This window comes from Malaclemys terrapin, chromosome 1, assembly GCF_027887155.1.
Source record: "Malaclemys terrapin pileata isolate rMalTer1 chromosome 1, rMalTer1.hap1, whole genome shotgun sequence".
In the NCBI taxonomy this organism is placed as follows: Eukaryota; Metazoa; Chordata; order Testudines; family Emydidae; genus Malaclemys; species Malaclemys terrapin.
In genome coordinates, this window is record NC_071505.1 from 355397229 (window position 1) to 355419254 (window position 22026).

At 62.1% G+C, this 22026-nt stretch overlaps 1 protein-coding gene across 5 annotated transcripts in view; it reads right to left on the reverse strand.

Annotated features, from left to right (window-relative positions):
- TRIM3 (tripartite motif containing 3) overlaps positions 1-21500 on the reverse strand; it is a 39555-nt gene extending 18055 nt beyond the window's left edge. For 2 of the 5 annotated variants that reach the window (XM_054016090.1, XM_054016087.1), the window contains exons 1-6: positions 21416-21500; positions 19146-19320; positions 4256-4493; positions 3479-3630; positions 3118-3298; positions 1508-2231 (exon numbers count right to left, since the gene is read on the reverse strand). In XM_054016090.1, the coding sequence (XP_053872065.1) occupies positions 1508-2231; positions 3118-3298; positions 3479-3630; positions 4256-4493; positions 19146-19276 (1426 nt within the window). In that variant the 5' untranslated portion in view covers positions 19277-19320; positions 21416-21500. Of the gene's footprint in view, positions 1-1507; positions 2232-3117; positions 3299-3478; positions 3631-4255; positions 4494-17234; positions 17251-19145; positions 19321-19776; positions 19982-21415 lie in introns of those variants that run through there. The other 3 variants (XM_054016089.1, XM_054016088.1, XM_054016091.1) reach the window with 3 other exon arrangements.
- Between the last annotated feature and the right edge of the window lie 526 nt (positions 21501-22026).

Here is a 22026-nt window from a genome sequence, read left to right on the forward strand (position 1 = left end):
AGAGGGAATGAACAGAACAGGGAATCATCAAGTGATCCATCCCGTCGGCCATTCCCAGCTTACGGCAAACAGAGGCTACGGACACCATCCCTGTCCATCCTGCTCAATAGCCATTGATGGACCTACCCCCAGGAATTTACCTAGTTCTTTTTTGAACCCTGTTATGGTCTTGGCCTTCGCAACATCCTCTGGCAAGGAGTTCCACAGGTTGACTGTGCATTGTGTGAATAAATACTTCCTTTTGTTTGTTTTAAACCTGCTACCCATTAATTTCATTTGGTGACCCCTAGTTCTTAAGTTATGAGGAGGAGTAAATAACACTTCCTTGTTTACTTTTTCTATACCACTCATGATTTTATAGACCTCTATCATATCCCATCTTAGTCGCCTCTTTTCCAAGCTGAAAAGTCCCAGTCTTATTAATCTCTCCACATATTGAAACCGTTCCATACCCCTCATCATTTTTGTTGCCTTTTTGAGATGTGGCGACCACACCCTCACACAGTATTCAAGATGTGGGCGTACCATGGATTTATATAGAGGCAATATGATAGTTTCTGTCTTATTATCTATCCCCTTCTTTATGATTCCCAACAGTCTGTTCGCTTTTTTGACTGCTGCTGCACATTGAGTGGATGAGGTGAAAAGTGAAACCAAACAGGCATTTAGCACTTCAGCCCTTGCTGTGTTTTCTGTTATTCTCTTTCCCTCCTCACTGAGTAACTGGCCTACCCTGTGCTTGGTCTTCCTCTAGCTTCTCGTGTGTCTGTAGAACGTTTTCTTGTTACCCTCTATGTCCCTATGGCTAGTTTAATCTCGTTTTGGGCCTTGTGTGACCGGCTGACACTCATAGCCTGGCAGCTGCTGGCCGGGCCTCCCGCTCTGCAAGGAGCAGCCGGGGCGGTTGGTGCAGCCCAGGTGACCGGCTGGACCCGGAAAGGGACAAAGGACAGAGGAGGGCAACGGGCGTGATGGAGGCCAGGCAGCTGGAAGCGAGTCAGTCTCCTGGTTGGGGACTCGGGTCGAGGTCCCAGGGCTCTGCCCCCCATAATGGACTTTGCCAAAGATCCCCGATCTCGGTGCTACCAAGCTCTGTTCTACGCTGGGTTCCCGACGATAATAACCTGTGTCACACGCGGGCGGGGAGTCACGGCTGGCTGCGGTGTGGGGGGCAGGGCCCTTTGGGGGTGAGGATCCCCCAGGGGTCCCACCCAGGGAGACTCGCTGTGGGGAGCTCCCGGGGTGACCAGGGGGCTGAACGCTCCGAGGTCAGACCCAGGAGGTGCCAAAGCGGAGCAGGGTCCTTGCCCTGGGACAGGTGCCCTGAGGGGAGACGCTGCCCCAGAGTCCTGCCTGGCATCACCCCGAGCTGACCCTGGGCAGACCCTGGCCATGTCTTGGAAGGCTGAGGAGGCCCAATGAGGTCTGTGCCCCCTGCAGGACCCTCTCCCTGCTGTAGGGGCTTGCCCATGGGCAAGCCCCTACTCTCAATGGCGCCCGGGCTCACCCACGCGGAAGATGAGCTCGTCCTCGATGGGGTTCTCCTTCTTCTTGCCGCTGCCATACATGCTGGAGGGGCGCCGCACAGCCTTCTGCCGGATGTGCCCGCTGCTGGGGGACTTGACGCGGCGCTTGACGTCGTCGGGCGAGGGGGGCACATCGCAGGCCTTGAGGGCCTTGGTGCGGAAGGGGCTGCCCCGGATGGGCTGCCCGTACAGCAGGATGGAGAGCAGGAAGTCGCCCTCCTGCCGCGGCGTGTAGACCAGCTCGTAGGTGCCGTTCTTGTTGTCTAGCACCTCGGCCTCGGCCCGGCCGCCGTCAGGCGCCGTCACCTGGGCCTGCAGGCTGGCGCTGCCGCTGCGCACCAGCTCGCCGTCCTTGTCCTTGGTGGTGATGGTGAGGGAGGAGGGCTGCCCCACCACCGCGTGCCGCAGCCCCTCGCCCGTGGCCACCGTCTTGTGGGCGATGGCGCTGGTGGTGATGAGCACGCCCAGGTTGAGGATGGACTTGCGGACGCCGTCCGTCTCCACCACGTAGTCTAGCTGGTCGTTCTCCTGCGGCTGCTCGGGGAACTCCTGGCTGGCCAGCGCGCTGAGCCGCTCGCTCATCTGCTTCTTCACCAGCAGCACCTCCGTCTCCGTGCCGTGGTGCAGCGCCTGCTCCGTGAAGGTGCAGCTGCTTAGGATGTTCTCCTGGCCCTGCCGCAGGGCATCCAGCTGGGCCTGCAGCACCTGGGGAAGGGGGACATCAGCCAGCGGGGCAGGGGGCTGGGCTCGGGAGCGGGGTGCCAGCAGGGACAGGGCACGGGCAAGGCAGGCCCGGGTGGATGCCCAGCTACCCACTGCTCAGGGGGACAATGCTGCTCCCCCGGGGGCTGCAGGGCCGTGAGCGGGGGGAGGAGGGGGGGCAGCATCGTGTCTCTGAGCAGTGTGTAGCTGAGCATCCACCCGGGCCTGCCTTGCCCGTGCCCTGCTGGCACCCTGCTCCCGTTGCCAGGCCTGGGGGCACTTCCTTGTACCTGTCTCGCAGTTGCTCTGCATGGCAGGGTCTATGGGGGGTATGTGCAGGGGGCTCTGGAGGTGCTGGGTGGGTCAAGCAGGGCTGGGGGGGTAGGGGGCTGTGACGCAGTGGGAATTTTTCATATTTTAGATAAATATTGTGTGCCTCAGTTTCCCCTGGGTTGGGCGTGGCTCACTAGGTGGGGAAAGGTGGCTGGCAGAGACCCAGGGGTCGGCTGTGACTGCGCCTGGCTGTCTGGGGCCCACGGCCATGGGGAGCCCCACAAGCCCCTCCAACTGCCCGGACATCTGGCACCTAGGAACTAACACCCAGGGATGGGCCCCGTGCTGCAGGGAGCCAGCCGGTGCGACCAGCTGGAGAGCAAAGGGCGGAGGAGGGGCCGGGGGGGGGCTGTGACGTGGTGGGTCACCGGGCTGCCGTCCCCGCTGGCGGAGTCACTGCAGTCAGGCCGGGGAGTGCCTGGCTCCCTTTGGGTACAAGTCTCCCGCCGGGCTCCCACCAGGGGCACTTGCTGAGAGGCGGGGGCTGGGGGGGCTGACCCCAGCCAGACCAGAGCACCAGACCACAGGCAAATGGAGGGGGAGGGGGAGGGGCTACCTTCTGCTTGGCGCTGCAGGTGGCCTCCAGGTCACGCACGAGCAGCCCCTTGCGCTGCTGTAGGGCCTGCTCCAGCTCTGCGAAGGAGCCGCTGATCTCGCCCACGGCCGCGTTCTTCCGCTCCAGGAGCTGCTTGCTGATCTCGGTCACCAGCCCGATGGCAGCCGTCAGCTGGGGCAGCCTGCAGGGGGCGGGGCCGTCACCCGGGGGGCAGCCCCCTCCCCCCCCTTTGGCTCCCACAGGGAAGCCCCCCCCAGCCCCCACCCATCATCAGCTAGAGCAGCCAGAGGGGGGGCAGCTCCGTAGCCCCCCCCCCCCCGGGAACCAGCCCCTGCCCCTCCCTGCAGCGGGGGCCCCGTACCGGCTCTTGATGGCGTCGAGCTGCTGCTGCAATGCGGCCTTGTGCTGCTCCACCACGTTGCGCAGCGGCACGGTGACGTGCTCCCGGTGCTCCCCCTCTGTGCACTCGTGGCACATGGCCGTCTCGCACGACTCGCAGTAGAACTCCATCACCTGGGGGCGGGGGGGCGGTCAGGGGCTGCCCCTCCCCCGCAGCTGCAGGGCCCCCAGCCCTGGCTGTCCAGGCCCATGGGGATGGCTGGCACCAGGCCAGAAAGCCCCCTCACTCTCTCACTCAGCTCCCGGAGAAGCGGGGTCACCCTGGTCTCTCCACCCCAGGGGCTCCTGCCTGGGCTCCCTTCCCCAAGCCAGGCTGGCACCCAGCTCCCTGAAAAGTGGGTTCACCCTGGCCGGGCCCTTTCTCCCAGGGGCACCCATCTCCCCAGGAAACAGGGGCACCCTGCCCCTCCCCCCGGCCAGGGGCACCCACCTCCCCAGAAAACAGGGGCACCCTGGTCCTCTCCCCCCAGCTAGGGGCACCCACCTCCCCAGAAAACAGGGGCACCCTGGTCCTCTCCCCCCAGCTAGGGGCACCCACCTCCCCAGAAAACAGGGGCACCCTGGTCCTCTCCCCCCAGAAAACAGGGGCACCCACCTCCCCAGAAAACAGGGGCACCCTGGTCCTCTCCCCCCAGAAAACAGGGGCACCCACCTCCCCAGAAAACAGGGGCACCCTGGTCCTCTCCCCCCCCCCCCGGGGGCTCCTGGCCAGGTCCTCCCCCTGGCCAGGGGCACTCACCTTGCCCTCGTGGTTGGGGCAGGAGAGCGGCTGGCCGGTGACGGCGCTGACGGGGTCCAGCGCGGCAGCGTCCGGGCGGCTGCTGCCCTCGGGGGAGCGCTGCAGCACCTCCATGAGGTTGGTGATGAAGAAGTTGCTCTGCAGAGCGGCCACGCCCTGCTCGGGCAGGATGGAGGTCTGGCGGCACACGGGGCAGGACAGGGTGAGGCTCTGGGGCGGGATATAGTTCTGGAGACACCTGGGGCAGAGCGGGCAAAACGGGAGGGTCAGGACTCCTAGTGCGGCGGGGAGGCGTGGGCCGGGGCGGGCTGCCAGGGAGCCGGCACCAGACAAGCGGAGCCTATGCTGGGGGAGACGTCGGGATGGACCAGACAGACGAGGAAGAGACGGACAGACAGGGGGAAAGAGACAGACAGTCAGGCGGGGAGGGAGGGGATCCGGACAGACGAGTGCAGGCCAACCAGCGGGCTGCTCCCAGAGACAAGCCAGCCCCGAGCCCTGGGAATGGGGTGGGACAGGCGGACGGACAGGTGAGCAGGTGCGGGGCAGCGGGGGGTTGGGGGGAGGGAGAGACGGGGCAGAGGGAGAAAGTGAACACCACTGCAGGGGTGTGCGGACGGTCACGCCCCGAAACACCCCAAATTACAGCTCCCCCCAGCCAACTTCTCTGCCCCACTCCGGAGTCTCTCTCCCATCGCCCCTGGGCCAGTCCAGCCTGGTTGCTCTCCCAGGGCAGGAATCCGGGGGAGGGACCCAGCGCGGCACCCGAGGGGGGGGGGGGGAGGGGAAAGGACCCAGCGCGGCGCCCGGGGGGGGGGGGGGAGGGGCAGGGGGACTTCCAACCATTCGGGGCATTGGCCCAGGCTCAGGTTTGTTGCCCATCCTGCCCCCGGCACATGGCGTTGCAGCCCCCACTCTGGGCCTGGGGCACGGAGCTAAAGGAGCTGCCCCCAGAGCCCCGGGAAGGAACGTACCAGCCAGACACCGGCGCCAGGGGGCGGCGCCCAGAGCCCCGGGAAGGAACGTACCAGCCAGACACCGGCGCCAGGGGGCATCCCGCTGCCAGCACTAACACCCCTTTGGGGTTCCTAAGCATTATAGACGAGAATCTCCTAACTCCAAAGTGCAGCACCCACATGGGAGTGGAGGGAGAGGTTCTATATTAGACCTTGTCCTAACAGACAATGAAGAACTGATCACAGAACTAAGTTAATGGTAGCTTAGGTACAAGTGGTCATGACTTGATCCCATTTATAATGTGCAACAGAATAAAGTTCATGGAGCTCTAATAGAGCCAGTTTCACAAAGCTGAAAACAATTATGACCCAAATGAGCTGGGAGGAAGAATTGAAGCAGAAGAATGTGAATGATAATCGGGAATCATTTCCGAACACCTTACGAGAGGCCCCAAAAGTCACAATCTAGGAAGAAAACTGAGCTGGTTACATACCCAAATCTGGGTTTGAGGGGAGGTGTAGGCAACTATAAAATACATAACAAATGGAAGATTATTATAAATCAGAAAAAAGAAGAACAGGAGTACTTTAGTCTCTAAGGTGCCACAAGTACTCCTGTTCTTCTTTTTGCGGATACAGACTAACACGGCTGTTACTCTGAAACTTATAAATCAGAAGTTAGGAATTGTAGAAAATTGATAAGGGAAGCCAAGGGACACAAGGAGAACGTTATGGCCAGAAGAGTTAAGGATAATAAGGAGTTTTTGAAAATATATTAGGAACAGAAAGCATCCTGACAATGGTATTGGTCCATTATTAGATGGAAATGGTAAAATTATCAATAATAATGCAGAAAAAGTAGTGTTCAATCTGTTTTTGTTCTGTATTTGGGAAAACAACAGATAATGCAGTCTTATAACGTGGTAATAAACTCTTTCCATTTCACTACTATCTCTGAAGGATGTTAACCAGCAGCTGCTGTTGGACATTGTGAAATCAGCAGGTCCAGATAACTTGGATCTAAGAATTTTCAACGAGCTGGCCGAGGAGCTTGCTAGACCATTAATGTTGATTTTTAATAAATCCTGGAGCACTGAGAGAGTCGGGTCAGAATTGAAAACCTGCTACTGCTAGGACCATAAGCGGTACAACCTGTACTGGTCAACGCCGAGTGCTGGGCGGCGGTTAATTGACCTAGAAACCTCAGGAAGCGCCAACGGCTTTGGGCTGATGAGCACCTGAGGAAGGTAGTGGAACCCTTGGTGGAGGAAATGCCATCAAGAGGCGTATGAGCAAATTCACTCAGTGTTTTTGCCAGGGACATCCACACAGGACAGGTTGGGCCCTTCAACTGTGGCTGATAACCAATCTAGGAGCGGAGCCCCGAAAGGCAGGCAGATGGAAGATCTCCTCTGCTCTGGCAGCTCCTCCAGCATAGCTGGTTCCAAATGTATCGACTCCCATCCTTCCTTTGGTCCAAACCCGTCAAGTCAGGAGGGTGTGAGACAAAGTGGGGTTTTATTCATCTTGTTATGTTGCATGAAAGTCTTACTGTCCTATACGAATACTGGCTGTGCCTCAGTTTCCCTGTGTGCTGCACCAATACTTCGGTGGTGGGAATTGGGGCTGTGATTTTGCTGAGGCCCTCAGGGCAGATGAGGCTGCCCAGCTGTTTGCACCTGAGACCCAGGAGGGGGGATGCGACCAGGTGACACCTTTTGCCCGGAAGCGAGACAAAGAGCAGGAGGAGGAGCAACAGGGGGGTGTCAGAGGTCAAGCGGCTGGAAGACACCCATCGGGAAGTCAGAGCGTATCATCTCACTTAAACTTCAGACGACCATCGGCTCTGTGAACATCACTAGGGCCTATGCACCAGCACTCAAATCTAGCCCTGAGGAGAAGGATACGTTTTAAGACTCTTTGCATCGAGTCATCAAAAGAATACCATCAACTGAGCAACTTTTCCTCCTCGGTGACTTTAATGCAAGAGTCGACGCAGACAACAACTCATGGCCAGATTGCCTAGGACATTTCGGCGTTGGCAAGATGAACCAGAACAGCCAACGACTTCTTGAATGCCGCGCCTAAAACCAAATGTGCATTTCCAATTCATATTTTACAGGAAAAGATCGCCACAGAGTGTCATGGCGACACCCGCAATCAGGCACTGGCACCAATTAGACCTTGTCATCGTCAGGAGGAAAGACCTATCCTTAGTGCAGACCACTCGCATGTTCCATAGCACTAATTGTGACACTGATAATGAGCAAAGTGAAGATTACAGCCAAGAAACTACATAGAGAAAAACCTAGGAGCAAGCCCCAAATCGATGCTCACTGTAGAACCTAAACAGCTGAACTTCTGGACTACTTCTAGCTGGTTTGTATTTAAGGTAATTGAAGGATCTTGGGGAACTCCCTGTCCTAATCTTAATGCTGATGGTGAGAGCAAATGCCTGAAAAGCACTTGAAAGGCGGTCCATGAGTTCTTGTAGTAGATCTTCATTGTGGGCTGTGAGGGCAGCATCATCAGCTAAAAGAAGTTCCCTGATTAGCACCTTTTTGACTCTGGTCTTTGACTTAAGATGGAACAGGTTGAAGAGTTTCCCATCTGATCTTGTGTGGAGATACGCTCCATCTTTCATGTCCTTCAACGAACAGTTCAAGAGCACCGGGAAGAAGATTCCAAAAAGTGTAGGTGCAAGAACATATCCTTGCTTCACGCCGCTTTTCATCTCAAAACTGTCCAAAGTGGACCCGGCAAACTGGACAGATGCTCTCATGTGCGATTTGAGAGGGGCAACCTGATTGACAGTGGAACCTAGACCTTTCTTCAGGCCATCATACATGACTTTGAGGTTTCCTGTGTCTGAGACTGTCTGTATCTCTTCACGGAGCTTGATCCAGTAATGATTTGCACAGTGTCTGCTTGCTCGCTGTACCTTGGTTTTTGCATGTTGAAGTCTCACTTTGGTACTTTGTTGGCTTCTTGTTGCGTTCCAGATAGGCTGTATTCTTAATGTTGATGAGAGTTAATAGTTCCGCTTCATTTTCTTCAAACCAGTCCTTTGTTGATGGTCTCTTTCCCCCAAATGTAGCCTCTCACTGGATGAAGAACTAAATGTTCACATTGGAAAGGCGGCCACCACCTTCAGCAGACTAACTAAAAGAGCCTGGAACAACTCAAAGCTGACCATCAAGACCACAATGCTCGTGTACCAAGCCTGCATCCTCAGCACTCATGTATGATGGGGGAACATGGACAACTTATGCTCACCTGGAGAAAAGGTTAAACAGTTTCCACCTACGCTGTTTACGCCGCATACTCAACACCAAATGGCAGGATAAAGTCACCAAACACCGAGGTTCTTCAAAGGGCAAATTTACCAAGTGTGACAGCCCTGCTCAAGCAAAGACGACTGTGCTGGCTGGGCCATCTGAGTAGTTGGAAGACGGACGTGCTATACAGGGAGCTATCATAGGGAATAAGAACAACAGAACATCCCAAGCTTCTCCATGAAGACACATGCAAGCGAGATATGAAGGAATTTGGAATTGATCCTGACCACTGGGAAATCTTGGCAAGTGATTGTAACAAGTGGCGCCATCGTCTCCATCCGGGTATCAAAGCCCATGACAGAAGCTGGCCCCCCAAAGCTTGAAGAGAAACGAGCCCGTAGGAAGCCAGCAGCTCCCAAGTTACAGTCAATTGCAGTAGCTGCCAAATCTCAGATTGGACTATTCAGTCACACGAGACACCGCAAACCATCGACAGCACAGGCTGCAATTCCCACCGTCTCTCGCAGACGGAAGGGTGCCAGCTCGGAGCACTGGGGAAGTGCCAGAAGGTTGGAAGAAAGTGAATGGGCCAGTTTTTAAAAGGGTAAATGGGATGACCCAGATAATTACGGACCAGTCAGCCTGACATCAATCCAGGGCAAGATAATGGAGCAGCTGATATGGGACTAGATTAATAAAGAACTAAAGCAGGGTGATCTAATTAGAGTAGAACCTCAGAGTTACCACACACCTCCTTTGGAACCGGAGGTATGCATCAGGCAGCAGCAGAGACAAGACCCAAAAAAAAAGCAAATACAGCCCAGTACTGCGTTAATCGTAAACTACTAACAAATAAAGGGAGAACAGCATTCTTCTTCTGCACAGTAAAGTTTCAAAGTTGTGTTTAATCAATGTTCAGTTGTAAACTTTTGAAAGAACAACCGTAACGTTTTGTTCAGTTACGAACAGTTCAGAGTTACGAACAACCTCCATTCCCGAGGTGTTCGTAACTCTGAGGTTTTACTTTAGTGCCAATCAGCGGTGGTTTCTGGAAAACAGATTCTGTCACACTAACTGGATGGTTTTCTTTGATGAGATGACAGGTTTGGTTGATAAAGGGAATACTGTTGCTGAAATATACCAAGGCTCTGTCTACACTAGCACTTTTGTTGGTTGGGGTGTGACTCCCAAATGCGTGTGGAGCAGACCCTTTCCCTGGTGCTCAGCCAGCCGCCTGCCGGGTTCTCCTTCAGCGACAGCGACTGGGGTACCAGACCCTGATCTTGTGAGAGCAAGTCTGGGAGCTGGAGCGGGGTTTGTCTCAGATTCATCCATTGCCATTTGCTACGTTGTCTTGCCCCCTTGATGGTCTCAGCTCCCCGCTCGACGCCTGCAGCAGCCAGGAGAGACGGGGGCCCCCTCCTGCACCTCAGGAAGTGGCACTTCACAAACAGGGTTGGATAATTTGCAATGTGGAATTAGAAGGGGGTGAAACGTAGACCCTTCAGCCAAAGGGCTGCGGTTTCCTGGGGTTCATGTCTGTCGGGGATCTGGTCTTCCCTTGGTACCTTGAGACCCCCGACCCCAGAGTCAGATGCACGTGGAAATGTTCTAATCCCTCGGGCCAGACTTAGTAGCACTCTTCCACCCGCTTCCAAGTGGGGAGGTGAGGCCGGGAGGCCACAGGCCCTGGGCTGGCTCCAGCAAGCCCTCCTCGACTGGAGGGCACAGAGGGGCTGGGGGAGGCAAGAGGGCACTGCCTGGGGAGAGGGAAACAGGTTATCCCCCAAAGGGGAGAGGGGGGGCTGGCATATGCACAGTCCTGGGGCTGGGATGACTCCAGCAGCACCCTGCCCCCGGCCTCACCAGCCCCTGGGGCACCAGAGCCCAGAGCTAGGGCTGGGTTAGGACCAAATGCTCCAGAGGTCATTCCCTCCCCCCACCTAAGGTCAGGGCCCCCCAGGCTACAGCCAGGACAGGTGGGTCACTGCCCCCCTCACTCCCAGCAGACGAGGGGGAGGAGGGAGCGGCAGGTTTGGGCTGGCCAAAGGGCTGAGAGGCCCCCCAAGGCCCCTGCTGGCGCCATTGGCAGTCCGGCACCGAGGCAGGGCGTAGCACTGTTACGAGAGCTGGATGGGAACTGAAGTGAGCTGGGAGGACCCAAAAGGTGCATGCAGGCCAGGGACCAAAACCCCGGAAAAGCTACTGGGCCGCCTGCGGGTAACCCTGCTTGGCTTGAACTGCCCCACGTCGCTGGTTAAAGGGACCCTACTCAGCTTGGTCTCCAAGGGGAAGAGAGGGGGGATTTTCTGTAATATTCTTTAAGTCCTGTGTGTGCCTCAGTTTCCCCTGTATTATGCATTACCCTGTGGGGGAAAAACAACAGTTTGTTCTCAGCACAGGCTAGGCCCTGGTCTATGCTACAATGTTAGCCCAACAGAAACCACCTTTCGTGAACCCAGCTGTGCACGGGCGTGACGGAGCAGGGAGTGGGGCGGATTGACCTGGGAATGTTGCGTGGGAGTTTTACTGGGACTGTCTGCATTGGTGATGGGATATCAGGGTGTGACTTCACTTGAGGGAGGATACCTGAACATGTAACCGGAGCCCAGGAGAGAGGTTGGGGCCAGGTGACACCTGCCCGGGAACCTGGACAAAGGCTGGAGGAGGAGCCGGGGGCGGTGGCAGGGTGAGAGAGCTGGAGGGGGTTTCAGTTTGGAGCTGGCTGGGGAAACGGAGGGAGGCCCAGATGGGATCTAAGCTCCCTGCCCCCCCAAGATGGACCCAACTGAGGGGGTCCTGTTGTCTACCTACAAGCTCTGTGTTGGACTGTGTTCCTGTCGTCTAATAAACCTTCTGTTTTACTGGCTGGCCGAGAGTCCCGGTGAATCGCAGGAAGCCGGCGGTGCAGGGTCCAGACTCCCCCACGCTCCGTGACAACATGTCTATGCTCAAAGCTGCCTCCCACCAGTGTAAGCGCCATTACACGGACACCGTAACATCCCGAGCAGTGGCGGCGCCACGGACGACGGACTGAGCTCAACGCAGCACAAGTGTGTTACATCGACCCTAACAGTCCTCCAGCAGCTGTCCCACAATGCCCCCGTTCTGACCGCCATTGTGAACTCCACTGCCCGGGGATCACAGAGACCAGAAGCGCCCGCCCCCGATTTCTGTAATTCCATCTCCTGGTAGCCCGGCGGGGCGAGCACACCCAGCAGCTCTCCACTGGGGTGTGGGTGCCCCGCTGGCCAGGCCTGGCGCTCACGGGGGATGCTGGATCTCCGGGGCCGGAGGGGAGAAGCGGCTGTGCAGGTGCCGCTCCGATCCGGCCGCACGTCGACAGCTCCGATCCAGTTGCTCGGGGGAGCAGGGGAAGGGGCATCAAGGCATCACACCCTGCTTACCGCGTTAGGGGAGCCAGGGAAGGGGGGGTCTCACGGTCTGTACAGACCATATTGACCTAGGGACCAAGGGCCTGTTAGCTGAAGCTGCGGCCATTGTGGCCCTGCGGGGATCCCCTGCCACACCCGGGGAGCGACTGACCCAGATAAGGAGGAGGAAAGACGCGACGGAGGCGGGAGGACAGGTTCCACGAGATGCAGCAAGCCAGCGCTGCACCCGGCCGTGAGCAGCGGGCCCGGGGGGTGAGCACTGCAGACAGCCTGGAGAAGGAGAGCGGAGAAAGGCCCAGCAGGTAAAGGAGGGGGAGCTGCACCAGGATGTAACAGGGCTTCTCCGGCAGCAAACACAGATGCTGCAGGCACTTGTGGACCTCCAGGCTCAACCAATGCAGGCTGGCCTCCCTCTGCGTGGGAGAACAGAAGCAGAGCACATCCCTGCACCCCCCGTTTTCCACATGGCCTCAGGGCCAGCATGGCTGCCCCCACCGCTCCACCACAGGGAGAGCCCAGACACCACCACTTCCCCTGCGCTGACACAGCCGACGGACGCGCAGCGCCGACGCACATCCCTCTTCCTTCCCCTTGTCCGTTTAATAAGGTGCCAAAAATCTCTCCGTTCCCCGGGATTTACTAGCACATTCTGCAGCTTGTTTGTGGGGTGTGCTCCTGCCACCGAATAAAGCGATTGGCCTTTGTTGGCTTACCACACGTGCTGGACAATGCACGCTGGCGCGAAAGGAACAGTCTTGTGCACTCTCCCCCACAGGAGCAGTGACCAGCCTGGCGCAGCACGCGCCCCAGCGTGCCTAGCGCACTGGCAGTGACACAGGCACAGATGTGCAGCACCACACAGTTCCTCCCAAGCCCCGCTGCTGGGCACAGGCCACCCCAGCCCATCGGTCCACCCCAGCCCATCAAAGCCTCCCTGAGCCGTAGCTCCTCGCTGAGCTCATCTCGTAGCCCTGAGGTCTGGCTGTTCCAACACAGCAGACATCCGCTCCCCTCTGCCCTGCACCCCTGAAGCAAGTCCGTCCCCACCCCCTTTGCTTCTCAAATGCTATGCAGGACACAGCAGGCAGCTACAACCGTTGGGCTCTTTCTTCCACGGAGATCTAATCTGGGGAGTAGAGAACGCCAGCGCCCCTTCCCTCTGCCAAAAGCACGTTCCCCCGTGTCACAGTGTCACTCACCACACCGCTGCCTCCTGCCGGCCGGTTCGGGAATTAGCTCTGGTCAGCGGGTGTGCCCTCCAGTGGTGGTGGCTCTCCCGTCCTCGTCTCCACCTGCAGACCCACTGCAGTTCCCGTCTCACTGCCTCTGCTTCGTGTCCTCCAGCCGTGTCTCAATCCGGGTTCTCCCCTTCTGGGGGACTCCATCTGCAAGAGTCTAGCCGCTCCTCGCGGCAGCTTGGCAGTCCATAGCCTGGTCACTTCTTCAGCGGTGAGTGGTTTTGGGGGGGGACCCAGGCCCACCCACTACTCTGGGTCCCAGCCCAGGGACCCTACAAACAGCAGCTTCCCGCTGACCCTCCTTTCTTTCACCACCAGTCTGTCAAATCCCTGGGCCACTTCCCCATGGCCTCAGTTCCGTCTGCTCCTGCCTCTGGCTCCAGCTCCTTTGCCCTCTTCCCAGGGCCTCAAGCCTGTAAGTCCTGGCAGCCACCAGGAGCCCTCTCTGGCTCCCCTGGTCCCTGCTAGCACCTGCCCCTCCCCTGATCTGGTCTCTCTGTAGCCCTCTAGAAAGTCAGTCTTCTCCCTAGGGCTCCCTGCAGCAGACTCACTCGCTCTGCTCTGCAGCTCCCTTTAGTATGGGCCGCCTGGGCCCAGACTGAGTGTCTGCCCTAATTGGCTGTTTCCCTGGCAGCCACTCCTTTGGCTGCCTGGCACTCAGCCGCCCTAGGCTGGTTTGAACCCCCGCAGGGCCAGTGTGGGGCAGGCGCCCCGTCACACCCCATCACGCTGCTGAGCCGGAAGCTGAATCTCAGCCTGCTGCCGCGGGGGCCGGCATACGGCTCCAGGAGAGTAAGGGGCAGGCTGGGTGCCCAGGGTCACGGCTGGCATTTCAATATTGCCTATGGGAACCCACCCACATCCCCAGCGATCCACCGGCGCTTGTGTAGCCATGGAAAAGTCGCCCTTTCTCGATGGACTCTGGGGTCAAAGTAGGGATGTGCGTGCTGGCTATCGCTCCCCACTGCTGCAAAGCCATCCACACTGCCCAGAGTCACAGTCCTGCCTCGCAGGAGACCATCAATGGCCCTGCAGCACAATGGACCCCACGGTGGATTTTCCAACTCCAAACTGATTTCCCACTGACCAGTAGCAATCCAGCATTGCAAGTTTCCACAGTGCGATTGTCACTTGCTTCTTCACTGGCAGCGCAGCCCTCGTGCTGGAGTCCCGGTGCCGGAGGGCTGGGGAGAGCTTGGCACAGATCCAGGAACGCGGGTGCAGCCACTGCTCATCATCCCACAGCTGCATTACGATGCGATCCCACCCGTCATGCTTGTTTCTTGGTGTGACGAAGTGGGACTGTTCTTAATGTTTCCTCTGAATACTGTGTGCATGCCTCAGTTCCCCCTATGCATTACTCCAGTATCTAGATGGCGGGACAAGGGGGTGTGATCATTGCAGCGACCCCCAGAGGGCAGGTGTGACTGCTGACGGGCTGCCTGGCCACAGAGAATGGCTGGACACTCTCTGGAGCCCGTCCTCTGCAAGAGCCAGCAGGAGGTGTTGGAGAACAAAGCGAGAGGTGGAGGCCAGGTGACCGGTTTGCCCAGGAAAGAGACAAAGGAGGGAGGAGGGCAACAGGGCGGGTCTGAGGCCGGGCTGCTGGAAGCGAGTCAGTCTCCTGGTTGGGGACTCAGGGGCAAGGGCCCGGGGCTCTGGATCCCCCCTCCCCACAATAATAACCCACCTATGTCACACTCGGGCGGGGAGTGACGACTGGCTGCAGTGTGGGGGGCAGAGCCCTTTGGGGGTGAGGCTCCCCCAGGGGTCCCGCACAGAGAGACTCGCTGCGGGGAGCTCCCGGAGTGACCAGGGGGGCTGAACGCTCCAAGGTCAGACCCAGGAGGTACCAAAGTGGAGGAGGGTCCTTGCCCTGGGACAGGTGCCCTGAGGGGAGATGCTGCCCCAGAGTCCTGCCTGGCATCACTCCAAGCGGGGCCAGGGCCCTCAGCCTGGGCACCCGGGACGCTTGGGCCCAGATGCGGCGCTACACTCTCTGCAGCTGCTCTGTGAATACCACCAGCCCCCTCCAATTGGGTTTCACTACGTCCCCCAGCGTCGGCATGCTCCCCGCAGCTCTGCAAACACCGGGGATTGCGCTTGCTGGTAACGCTCACGACCACGGAGCAGAGCTGTGCAGGCTCCATGCTTCTGGGAGAGGTGGGGGTCAGCGACTCGCCCAGCACAGGAGCGTGGGGAAGCAAAAACAGGTGCCAAAATTATGGGATAGAGATATTATGGGATGGAGAATATTGCACTATGGGAAACAGACCTCTTGCTCCCAGTGACCCATGCTCTCGTTTCTGTCTCACCATGCACTGCCTACGCTACGCGCCACACTGGACGGTGGCAGGTTGCTCGCTGGGCCCCGCCCACAGCGTAAGCCCTGTGCACAGACACAAGCACTCCTGGTGAGTCCGCGTAGTGCTGACACGAGGAGCCGAGTGTGCACACGCACCAGTGACGTGTGACTGCAGGGGCTCTGTGCCGACGTAACCTGTCGGCAAAACTTCGTCATGTCAACGCCCTCAGCGACACTGGTACACACACGGCGGGCGGAACCGAGAGGGGTCAGTAAAAGGACCTGGCCAAGGCCAACCCCATATCAGCGCTCTGTGCTTTTCCCTTCAGTCCTCTGGGCTCCCCTAAGGACTCCCCGGGTGGCTAATAAACCCGACTCTCTTCCGAAAAGGTGGCGTGGTGCATTCATCGCTGCAGAAGGGACCCATCTCTGAGCAGGGCCCGTTCGCTGGCCCCTGCGGCACCCGACGGGATGTATGCAGCCCCCATCAGTGCAGACACCCCCCAGAGGACAGCACCCGTCTCCCCTCGCCCGGTGACACCTCTAGACTGGGCGAGGCGCGGTCTCCCCCGCGAAGGCGAGGACGGGACCCATTCAGAGCTGCCCCGGCTGCAGCGACTGCTCCGGCCAGTCCCAGGTGCGGCTGTCTGGCTGCCCGGCCTGTGCCAGCGTCAGCCCCAGCTGGTGGGGCCCCCCCATAGCAGACCTGACTAGAATTCAAGGCCTCGGCGCACAGCGCGGCTTGGCCAGCCCGCCGGAAGCTCTGATGCTGAGTCAGGGGAGCCCACCCCCACCGGGACACAGTCCCCCACCCCCGCAGGGACATGACGCTGGATCACAGGCAGGTCCGGCCCCCCCTAACCGCACCGGGACATGGCCCCCCCCAACCCCGCCCCCGCCGGGCCACGGCCCCCCACCCCCGCCGGGCCACGGCGCTGGGTCATAGGCAGGTCCGGCCCTGCAACCCTGCCACCCCCACCAGGACACGGCGCTGGGTCACAGGCAGGGCCGGCCCCCCCCCCCCAACCCCGCCGGGACACGGCCCCCCCCCCAACCCCGCCGGGACACGGCGCTGGGTCATAGGCAGGTCCGGCCCTGCAACCCTGCCACCCCCACCCCCACCAGGACATGGCGCTGGGTCATAGGCAGGTCCGGCCCTGCAACCCTGCCACCCCCACCCCCACCAGGACACGGCGCTGGGTCTCAGGCAGGTCCGGCCCTGCAGCCCCCCCTGCCCCTCTGCTCACTCACCGCTGGCAGGTGTGCAGGCAGAGGGGTAGCCCTGGGGGGATGGAAGGGGGCGACTGTGGGGCAAGGGACAGAGCGGGGGGGGTGATGGTGGGACACTCACCGCTCACAGGTGTGCAGGCAGAGGGGTAGCCCCAGGGGGATGATGGGGGGGCACTAGAGGGACGCTCACCGCTCACAGGTGTGCAGGCAGAGGGGTAGCCCCAGGGGGATGATGGGGGGACGATGGGGGGACGATGGGGGGCACTAGAGGGACGCTCACCACTCACAGGTGTGCAGGCAGAGGGGTAGCCGCGGGGGGCGGGGCTGATGGGGGGGGTTGGGGGGCACTCACCGCTCACAGGTGTGCAGGCAGAGGGGTAGCCCCAGGGGGATGATGGGGGGACGATGGGAGGCACTAGAGGGACGCTCACTGCTCACAGGTGTACAGGCAGAAGGGTAGCCACGGGGGGCGGGGCTGATGGGGGGGTGTTAGGGGGGCACTCACCGCTCACAGGTGTGCAGGCAGAGGGGTAGCCGCGGGGGGGGGATGATGGGGGGTTGTTAGGGGGGCACTCACCGCTCACAGAAGGTGTGCAGGCAGATGGGTAGCCGCGGGGGGGGATGGGTGGGTGTTAGGGGGGCACTCACCGCTCACAGGTGTGCAGACAGAGGGGTAGCCGCGGGGGGGGGGGGAGAATGATGGGGGGGTGTTAGGGGGGCACTCACCGCTCACAGAAGGTGTGCAGGCAGAGGGGTAGCCGCGGGAGGGGGGGGAATGATGGAGGGTTGTTAGGGGGGCACTCACCGCTCACAGAAGGTGTGCAGGCAGAGGGGTAGCCGCGGGGGGGGGGGAATGATGGGGGGGTGTTAGGGGGGCACTCACCGCTCACAGAAGGTGTGCAGGCAGAGGGGTAGCCGCGGGGGGGGGAATGATGGGGGGTTGTTAGGGGGGCACTCACCGCTCACAGGTGTGCAGGCAGAGGGGTAGCCGCGGGGGGGGGATGGGTGGGTGTTAGGGGGGCACTCACCGCTCACAGAAGGTGTGCAGGCAGAGGGGTAGCCGCGGGGGGGGGGGGAATGATGGGGGGGTGTTAGGGGGGCACTCACCGCTCACAGAAGGTGTGCAGGCAGAGGGGTAGCCGCGGGGGGGAATGGGTGGGTGTTAGGGGGGCACTCACCACTCACAGAAGGTGTGCAGGCAGAAGGGTAGCCGCGGGGGGCGGGGCTGATGGGGGGGTGTTAGGGGGGCACTCACCGCTCACAGAAGGTGTGCAGGCAGAAGGGTAGCCGCGGGGGGGCGGGGCTGATGGGGGGGCACTCACCGCTCACAGAAGGTGTGCAGGCAGAGGGGTAGCCGCGGGGGGGGGAATGATGGGGGGTTGTTAGGGGGGCACTCACCGCTCACAGGTGTGCAGGCAGAGGGGTAGCCGCGGGGGGGGATGGGTGGGTGTTAGGGGGGCACTCACCGCTCACAGAAGGTGTGCAGGCAGAGGGGTAGCCGCGGGAGGGGGGGGCTGATGGGGGGGTGTTAGGGGGGCACTCACCGCTCACAGAAGGTGTGCAGGCAGAAGGGTAGCAGCGGGGGGGCGGGGCTGATGGGGGGGCACTCACCGCTCACAGAAGGTGTGCAGGCAGAGGGGTAGCCGCGGGGGGGAATGGGTGGGTGTTAGGGGGGCACTCACCGCTCACAGAAGGTGTGCAGGCAGGGGGGTAGCCGCGGGGGGGGGGATGATGGGGGGGGTGTTAGGGGGGCACTCACCGCTCACAGAAGGTGTGCAGGCAGGGGGGTAGGCGCGGGGGGGGGGGATGATGGGGGGGTGTTAGGGGGGCACTCACCGCTCACAGGTGTGCAGGCAGAAGGGTAGCCGCGGGGGGGGGGGCACTCACCGCTCACAGGTGTGCAGGCAGAGGGGTAGCCGCGGGGGGCGGGGCTGATGGGTGGGTGTTAGGGGGGCACTCACCGCTCACAGAAGGTGTGCAGGCAGGGGGGTAGGCGCGGGGGGGGGGATGATGGGGGGGTGTTAGGGGGGCACTCACCGCTCACAGAAGGTGTGCAGGCAGGGGGGTAGCCGCGGGGGGGGGATGGGTGGGTGTTAGGGGGGCACTCACCGCTCACAGGTGTGCAGGCAGAGGGGTAGCCGCGGGGGGCGGGGCTGATGGGGGGGTGTTTGGGGGGCACTCACCGCTCACAGAAGGTGTGCAGGCAGAGGGGTAGCTGCAGGGGGGGGGAATGATGGGGGGGTGTTAGGGGGGCACTCACCGCTCACAGAAGGTGTGCAGGCAGAGGGGTAGCCGCGGGGGGCGGGGCTGATGGGGGGGTGTTAGGGGGGCACTCACCGCTCACAGGTGTGCAGGCAGAGGGGTAGCCGCGGGGGGCGGGGCTGATGGGGGGGTGTTAGGGGGGCACTCACCGCTCACAGAAGGTGTGCAGGCAGAGGGGTAGCCGCGGGGGGCGGGGCTGATGGGGGGGTGTTAGGGGGGCACTCACCGCTCACAGAAGGTGTGCAGGCAGGGCAGCACCTTGGGGTTGCTGTACCGGTCCAGGCAGATGCTGCACACCAGGAACTGCTTGTCGATCTGCCGCACCACGGGGCTGGCGCTGGCCTCGCGCTTCGCCATGGCGGCCCTTGGTCAGCGAGGCCACGGGCCCAACTGCCACTGCCCTGCAGGGGCGAGAGTGGGGGTGAGCCGGGCCCAGTGCCCTCGCTCAGCAGCCACGGCCCCCCCTCCCCAGGAGCTGGCATCCCGCTCAGGCAAGCTCTGTTCTCGGGGGAACTCCCTGCCCAGGGCCAGGAGCATCCGGCCACCCTGCCCCTGCTGGGCACCCTGCCCCCGAGCCTTGTCCCAGCTCGGGGGGGGACAAACCCAGAAATGGCTCAGAGTGGCCAGGGCCTTATGGGGCCTGCCCATCCCTTGGGGGCCCCCATCAGCTCAGGCCACACCGCATGGTACCCTGGGTCCTCTGAGCCCATGGGCAGAGCGGGCAAAGAGAGGGGCGGCAGGACCCGGCTAGCACCCAGCTCAGGGTCTCCTCTACACCGAGAGCCGGCAGCTCCGTCCCAGAGCCGAGGGGTGGGCAGGAGCACTTCACAGCCCCGCCTGGGGGTGCTGCCCGATACCTGGCCTCCACGCCACCCCAGGCCCCGCTCGGCAGCCACCCCAGCTCTGCACCAGACAGTCACTGCACCGGGGCAGGGAAGCAGCAACCACCCGGGCGTCCGACACCATGGGGATGGGCACAGCCGATACAGAACAAGGCAAGAACTCTGCCGGTTGATGGACCCCCCCTCCAACCCCTGTACATCACTCCCCACGAGGTCTGCTCCAGTATCCGGCTCCTCGTCCCCCAGAGAGCTCTGCCCCCACCCCCCAGCCAGCCCTGCATCCCCCCTCCCCAGAGAGCTCTGCCCCCGCCCCCCTGCAGCCAGCCCTGCATCCCCCTCCCCAGAGAGCTCTGCCCCCACCCCCCCCACCAGCCCTACATCCCCCTCCCCAGAGAGCTCTGCCCCCACCCCCCCACCAGCCCTGCATCCCCCTCCCCAGAGAGCTCTGCCCCCACCCCGCCGCCAGCCCTGCATCCCCCCTCCCCAGAGAGCTCTGCCCCCACCCCGCCACCAGCCCTGCATCCCCCTTCCCCAGAGAGCTCTGCTCCCACCCCCCCACCAGCTCTGCATCCCCCTCCCCAGAGAGCTCTGCATCCCCCCTCCCCAGAGAGCTCTGCCCCCACCCCCCCGCCAGCTCTGCATCCCCCCTCCCCAGAGAGCTCTGCCCCCCCCCCGCAGCCAGCCCTGCATCCCCCCTTCCCAGAGAGCTCTGCCCCCACCCCCCCGCCAGCTCTGCATCCCCCCTTCCCAGAGAGCTCTGCCCCCACCCCCCCGCCAGCTCTGCATCCCCCCTCCCCAGAGAGCTCTGCCCCCACCCCCCCGCCAGCTCTGCATCCCCCCTCCCCAGAGAGCTCTGCCCCCATCCCCCCACCAGCCCTGCATCCCCCCTCCCCAGAGAGCTCTGTCCCCACCAGCTCTGCATTCCCCCTCCCCAGAGAGCTCTGCCCCCACCAGCTCTGCATCCCCCCTCCCCAGAGAGCACTGCCCCCCCAGCCATCCCTGCATCCCCCCCAGAGCACTCTGCCTGTCCCCCTGCAGAGCTCTGCATCTCTGCCCCCCCAGCACTACCCTCGCCCCTCCCCCACCAGGCTCTGCATCCCCCCCAACATTGCCACCCCACCCCACCCTCCCTGCCAGCCTCTGCATCTCCCCCCCACCAGGCTCTGCATCTCTCCCCCCCGAACTACCCCCCCACCCCTGCATCTCTCCCCGGCCAACACTACCCCCCACACCCCTGCATCTCTCCCCCCCCAGCACTGCCCCCCCACCAGGCTCTGCATCTCTCCCCCCCGAACTACCCCCCCGCCCCTGCATCTCTCCCCGGCCAACACTACCCCCCCCACCAGGCTCTGCATCTCTCTCCCCCCAGCACTGCCCCCCCACCAGGCTCTGCATCTCTCCCCCCCGAACTACCCCCCCGCCCCTGCATCTCTCCCCGGCCAACACTACCCCCCCCCACCAGGCTCTGCATCTCTCTCCCCCCAGCACTGCCCCCCCCCCGCCCCTGCATCTCTCCCCCCCAGCACTGCTCCCCCGCCCCTGCATCTCTCCCCCCCAGCACTGCCCCCCCCAGGCTCTGCATCTCCCCCCCCCCAGCACTGCCCCCCCCAGGCTCTGCATCTCCCCCCCCAGGCTCTGCATCTCCCCCACTCACGCTAGTGGCCCCGCGCGCCACAGGGTCCCGGGCCCGGCCGCCGCCCCGCCCGGCCGGCCATTGTACGGGCAGCAGCTGAGCGCGGCTACGTCATCGCCGGCCCCGCCCCCGGCGCCGCGACAGCGCCCCGCCCCCACCCCCGCGCCTCGCCGGGGGGGCGGGGGGATCCGGGCAGGGGGCGTTGGGGGGCGGGGCGCTGGGGGGGGGGACAGGGCGCTGGGGGAGGGACAGGGGGATCCCGGCAGGGGGCGCTGGGGGGGACAGGGCGCTGGGGGAGGGACAGGGGGATCCCGGCAGGGGGCGCTGGGGGGGGGCAGGGGGATCCCAGCAGGGGGCGCTGGAGGGGCGGGGCGCTGGGGGAGGGACAGGGGGATCCCAGCAGGGGGCGCTGGGGGAGGACAGGGGGATCCCAGCAGGGGGCGCTGGGGGGGCGGGGCGCTGGGGGAGGACAGGGGGATCCCAGCAGGGGGCGCTGGGGGGGCGGGGCGCTGGGGGAGGACAGGGGGATCCCAGCAGTGGGCGCTGGGGGGGGCGGGGCGCTGGGGGGGGACAGGGGGATCCCAGCAGGGGGCGCTGGGGGAGGACAGGGGGATCCCAGCAGGGGGCGCTGG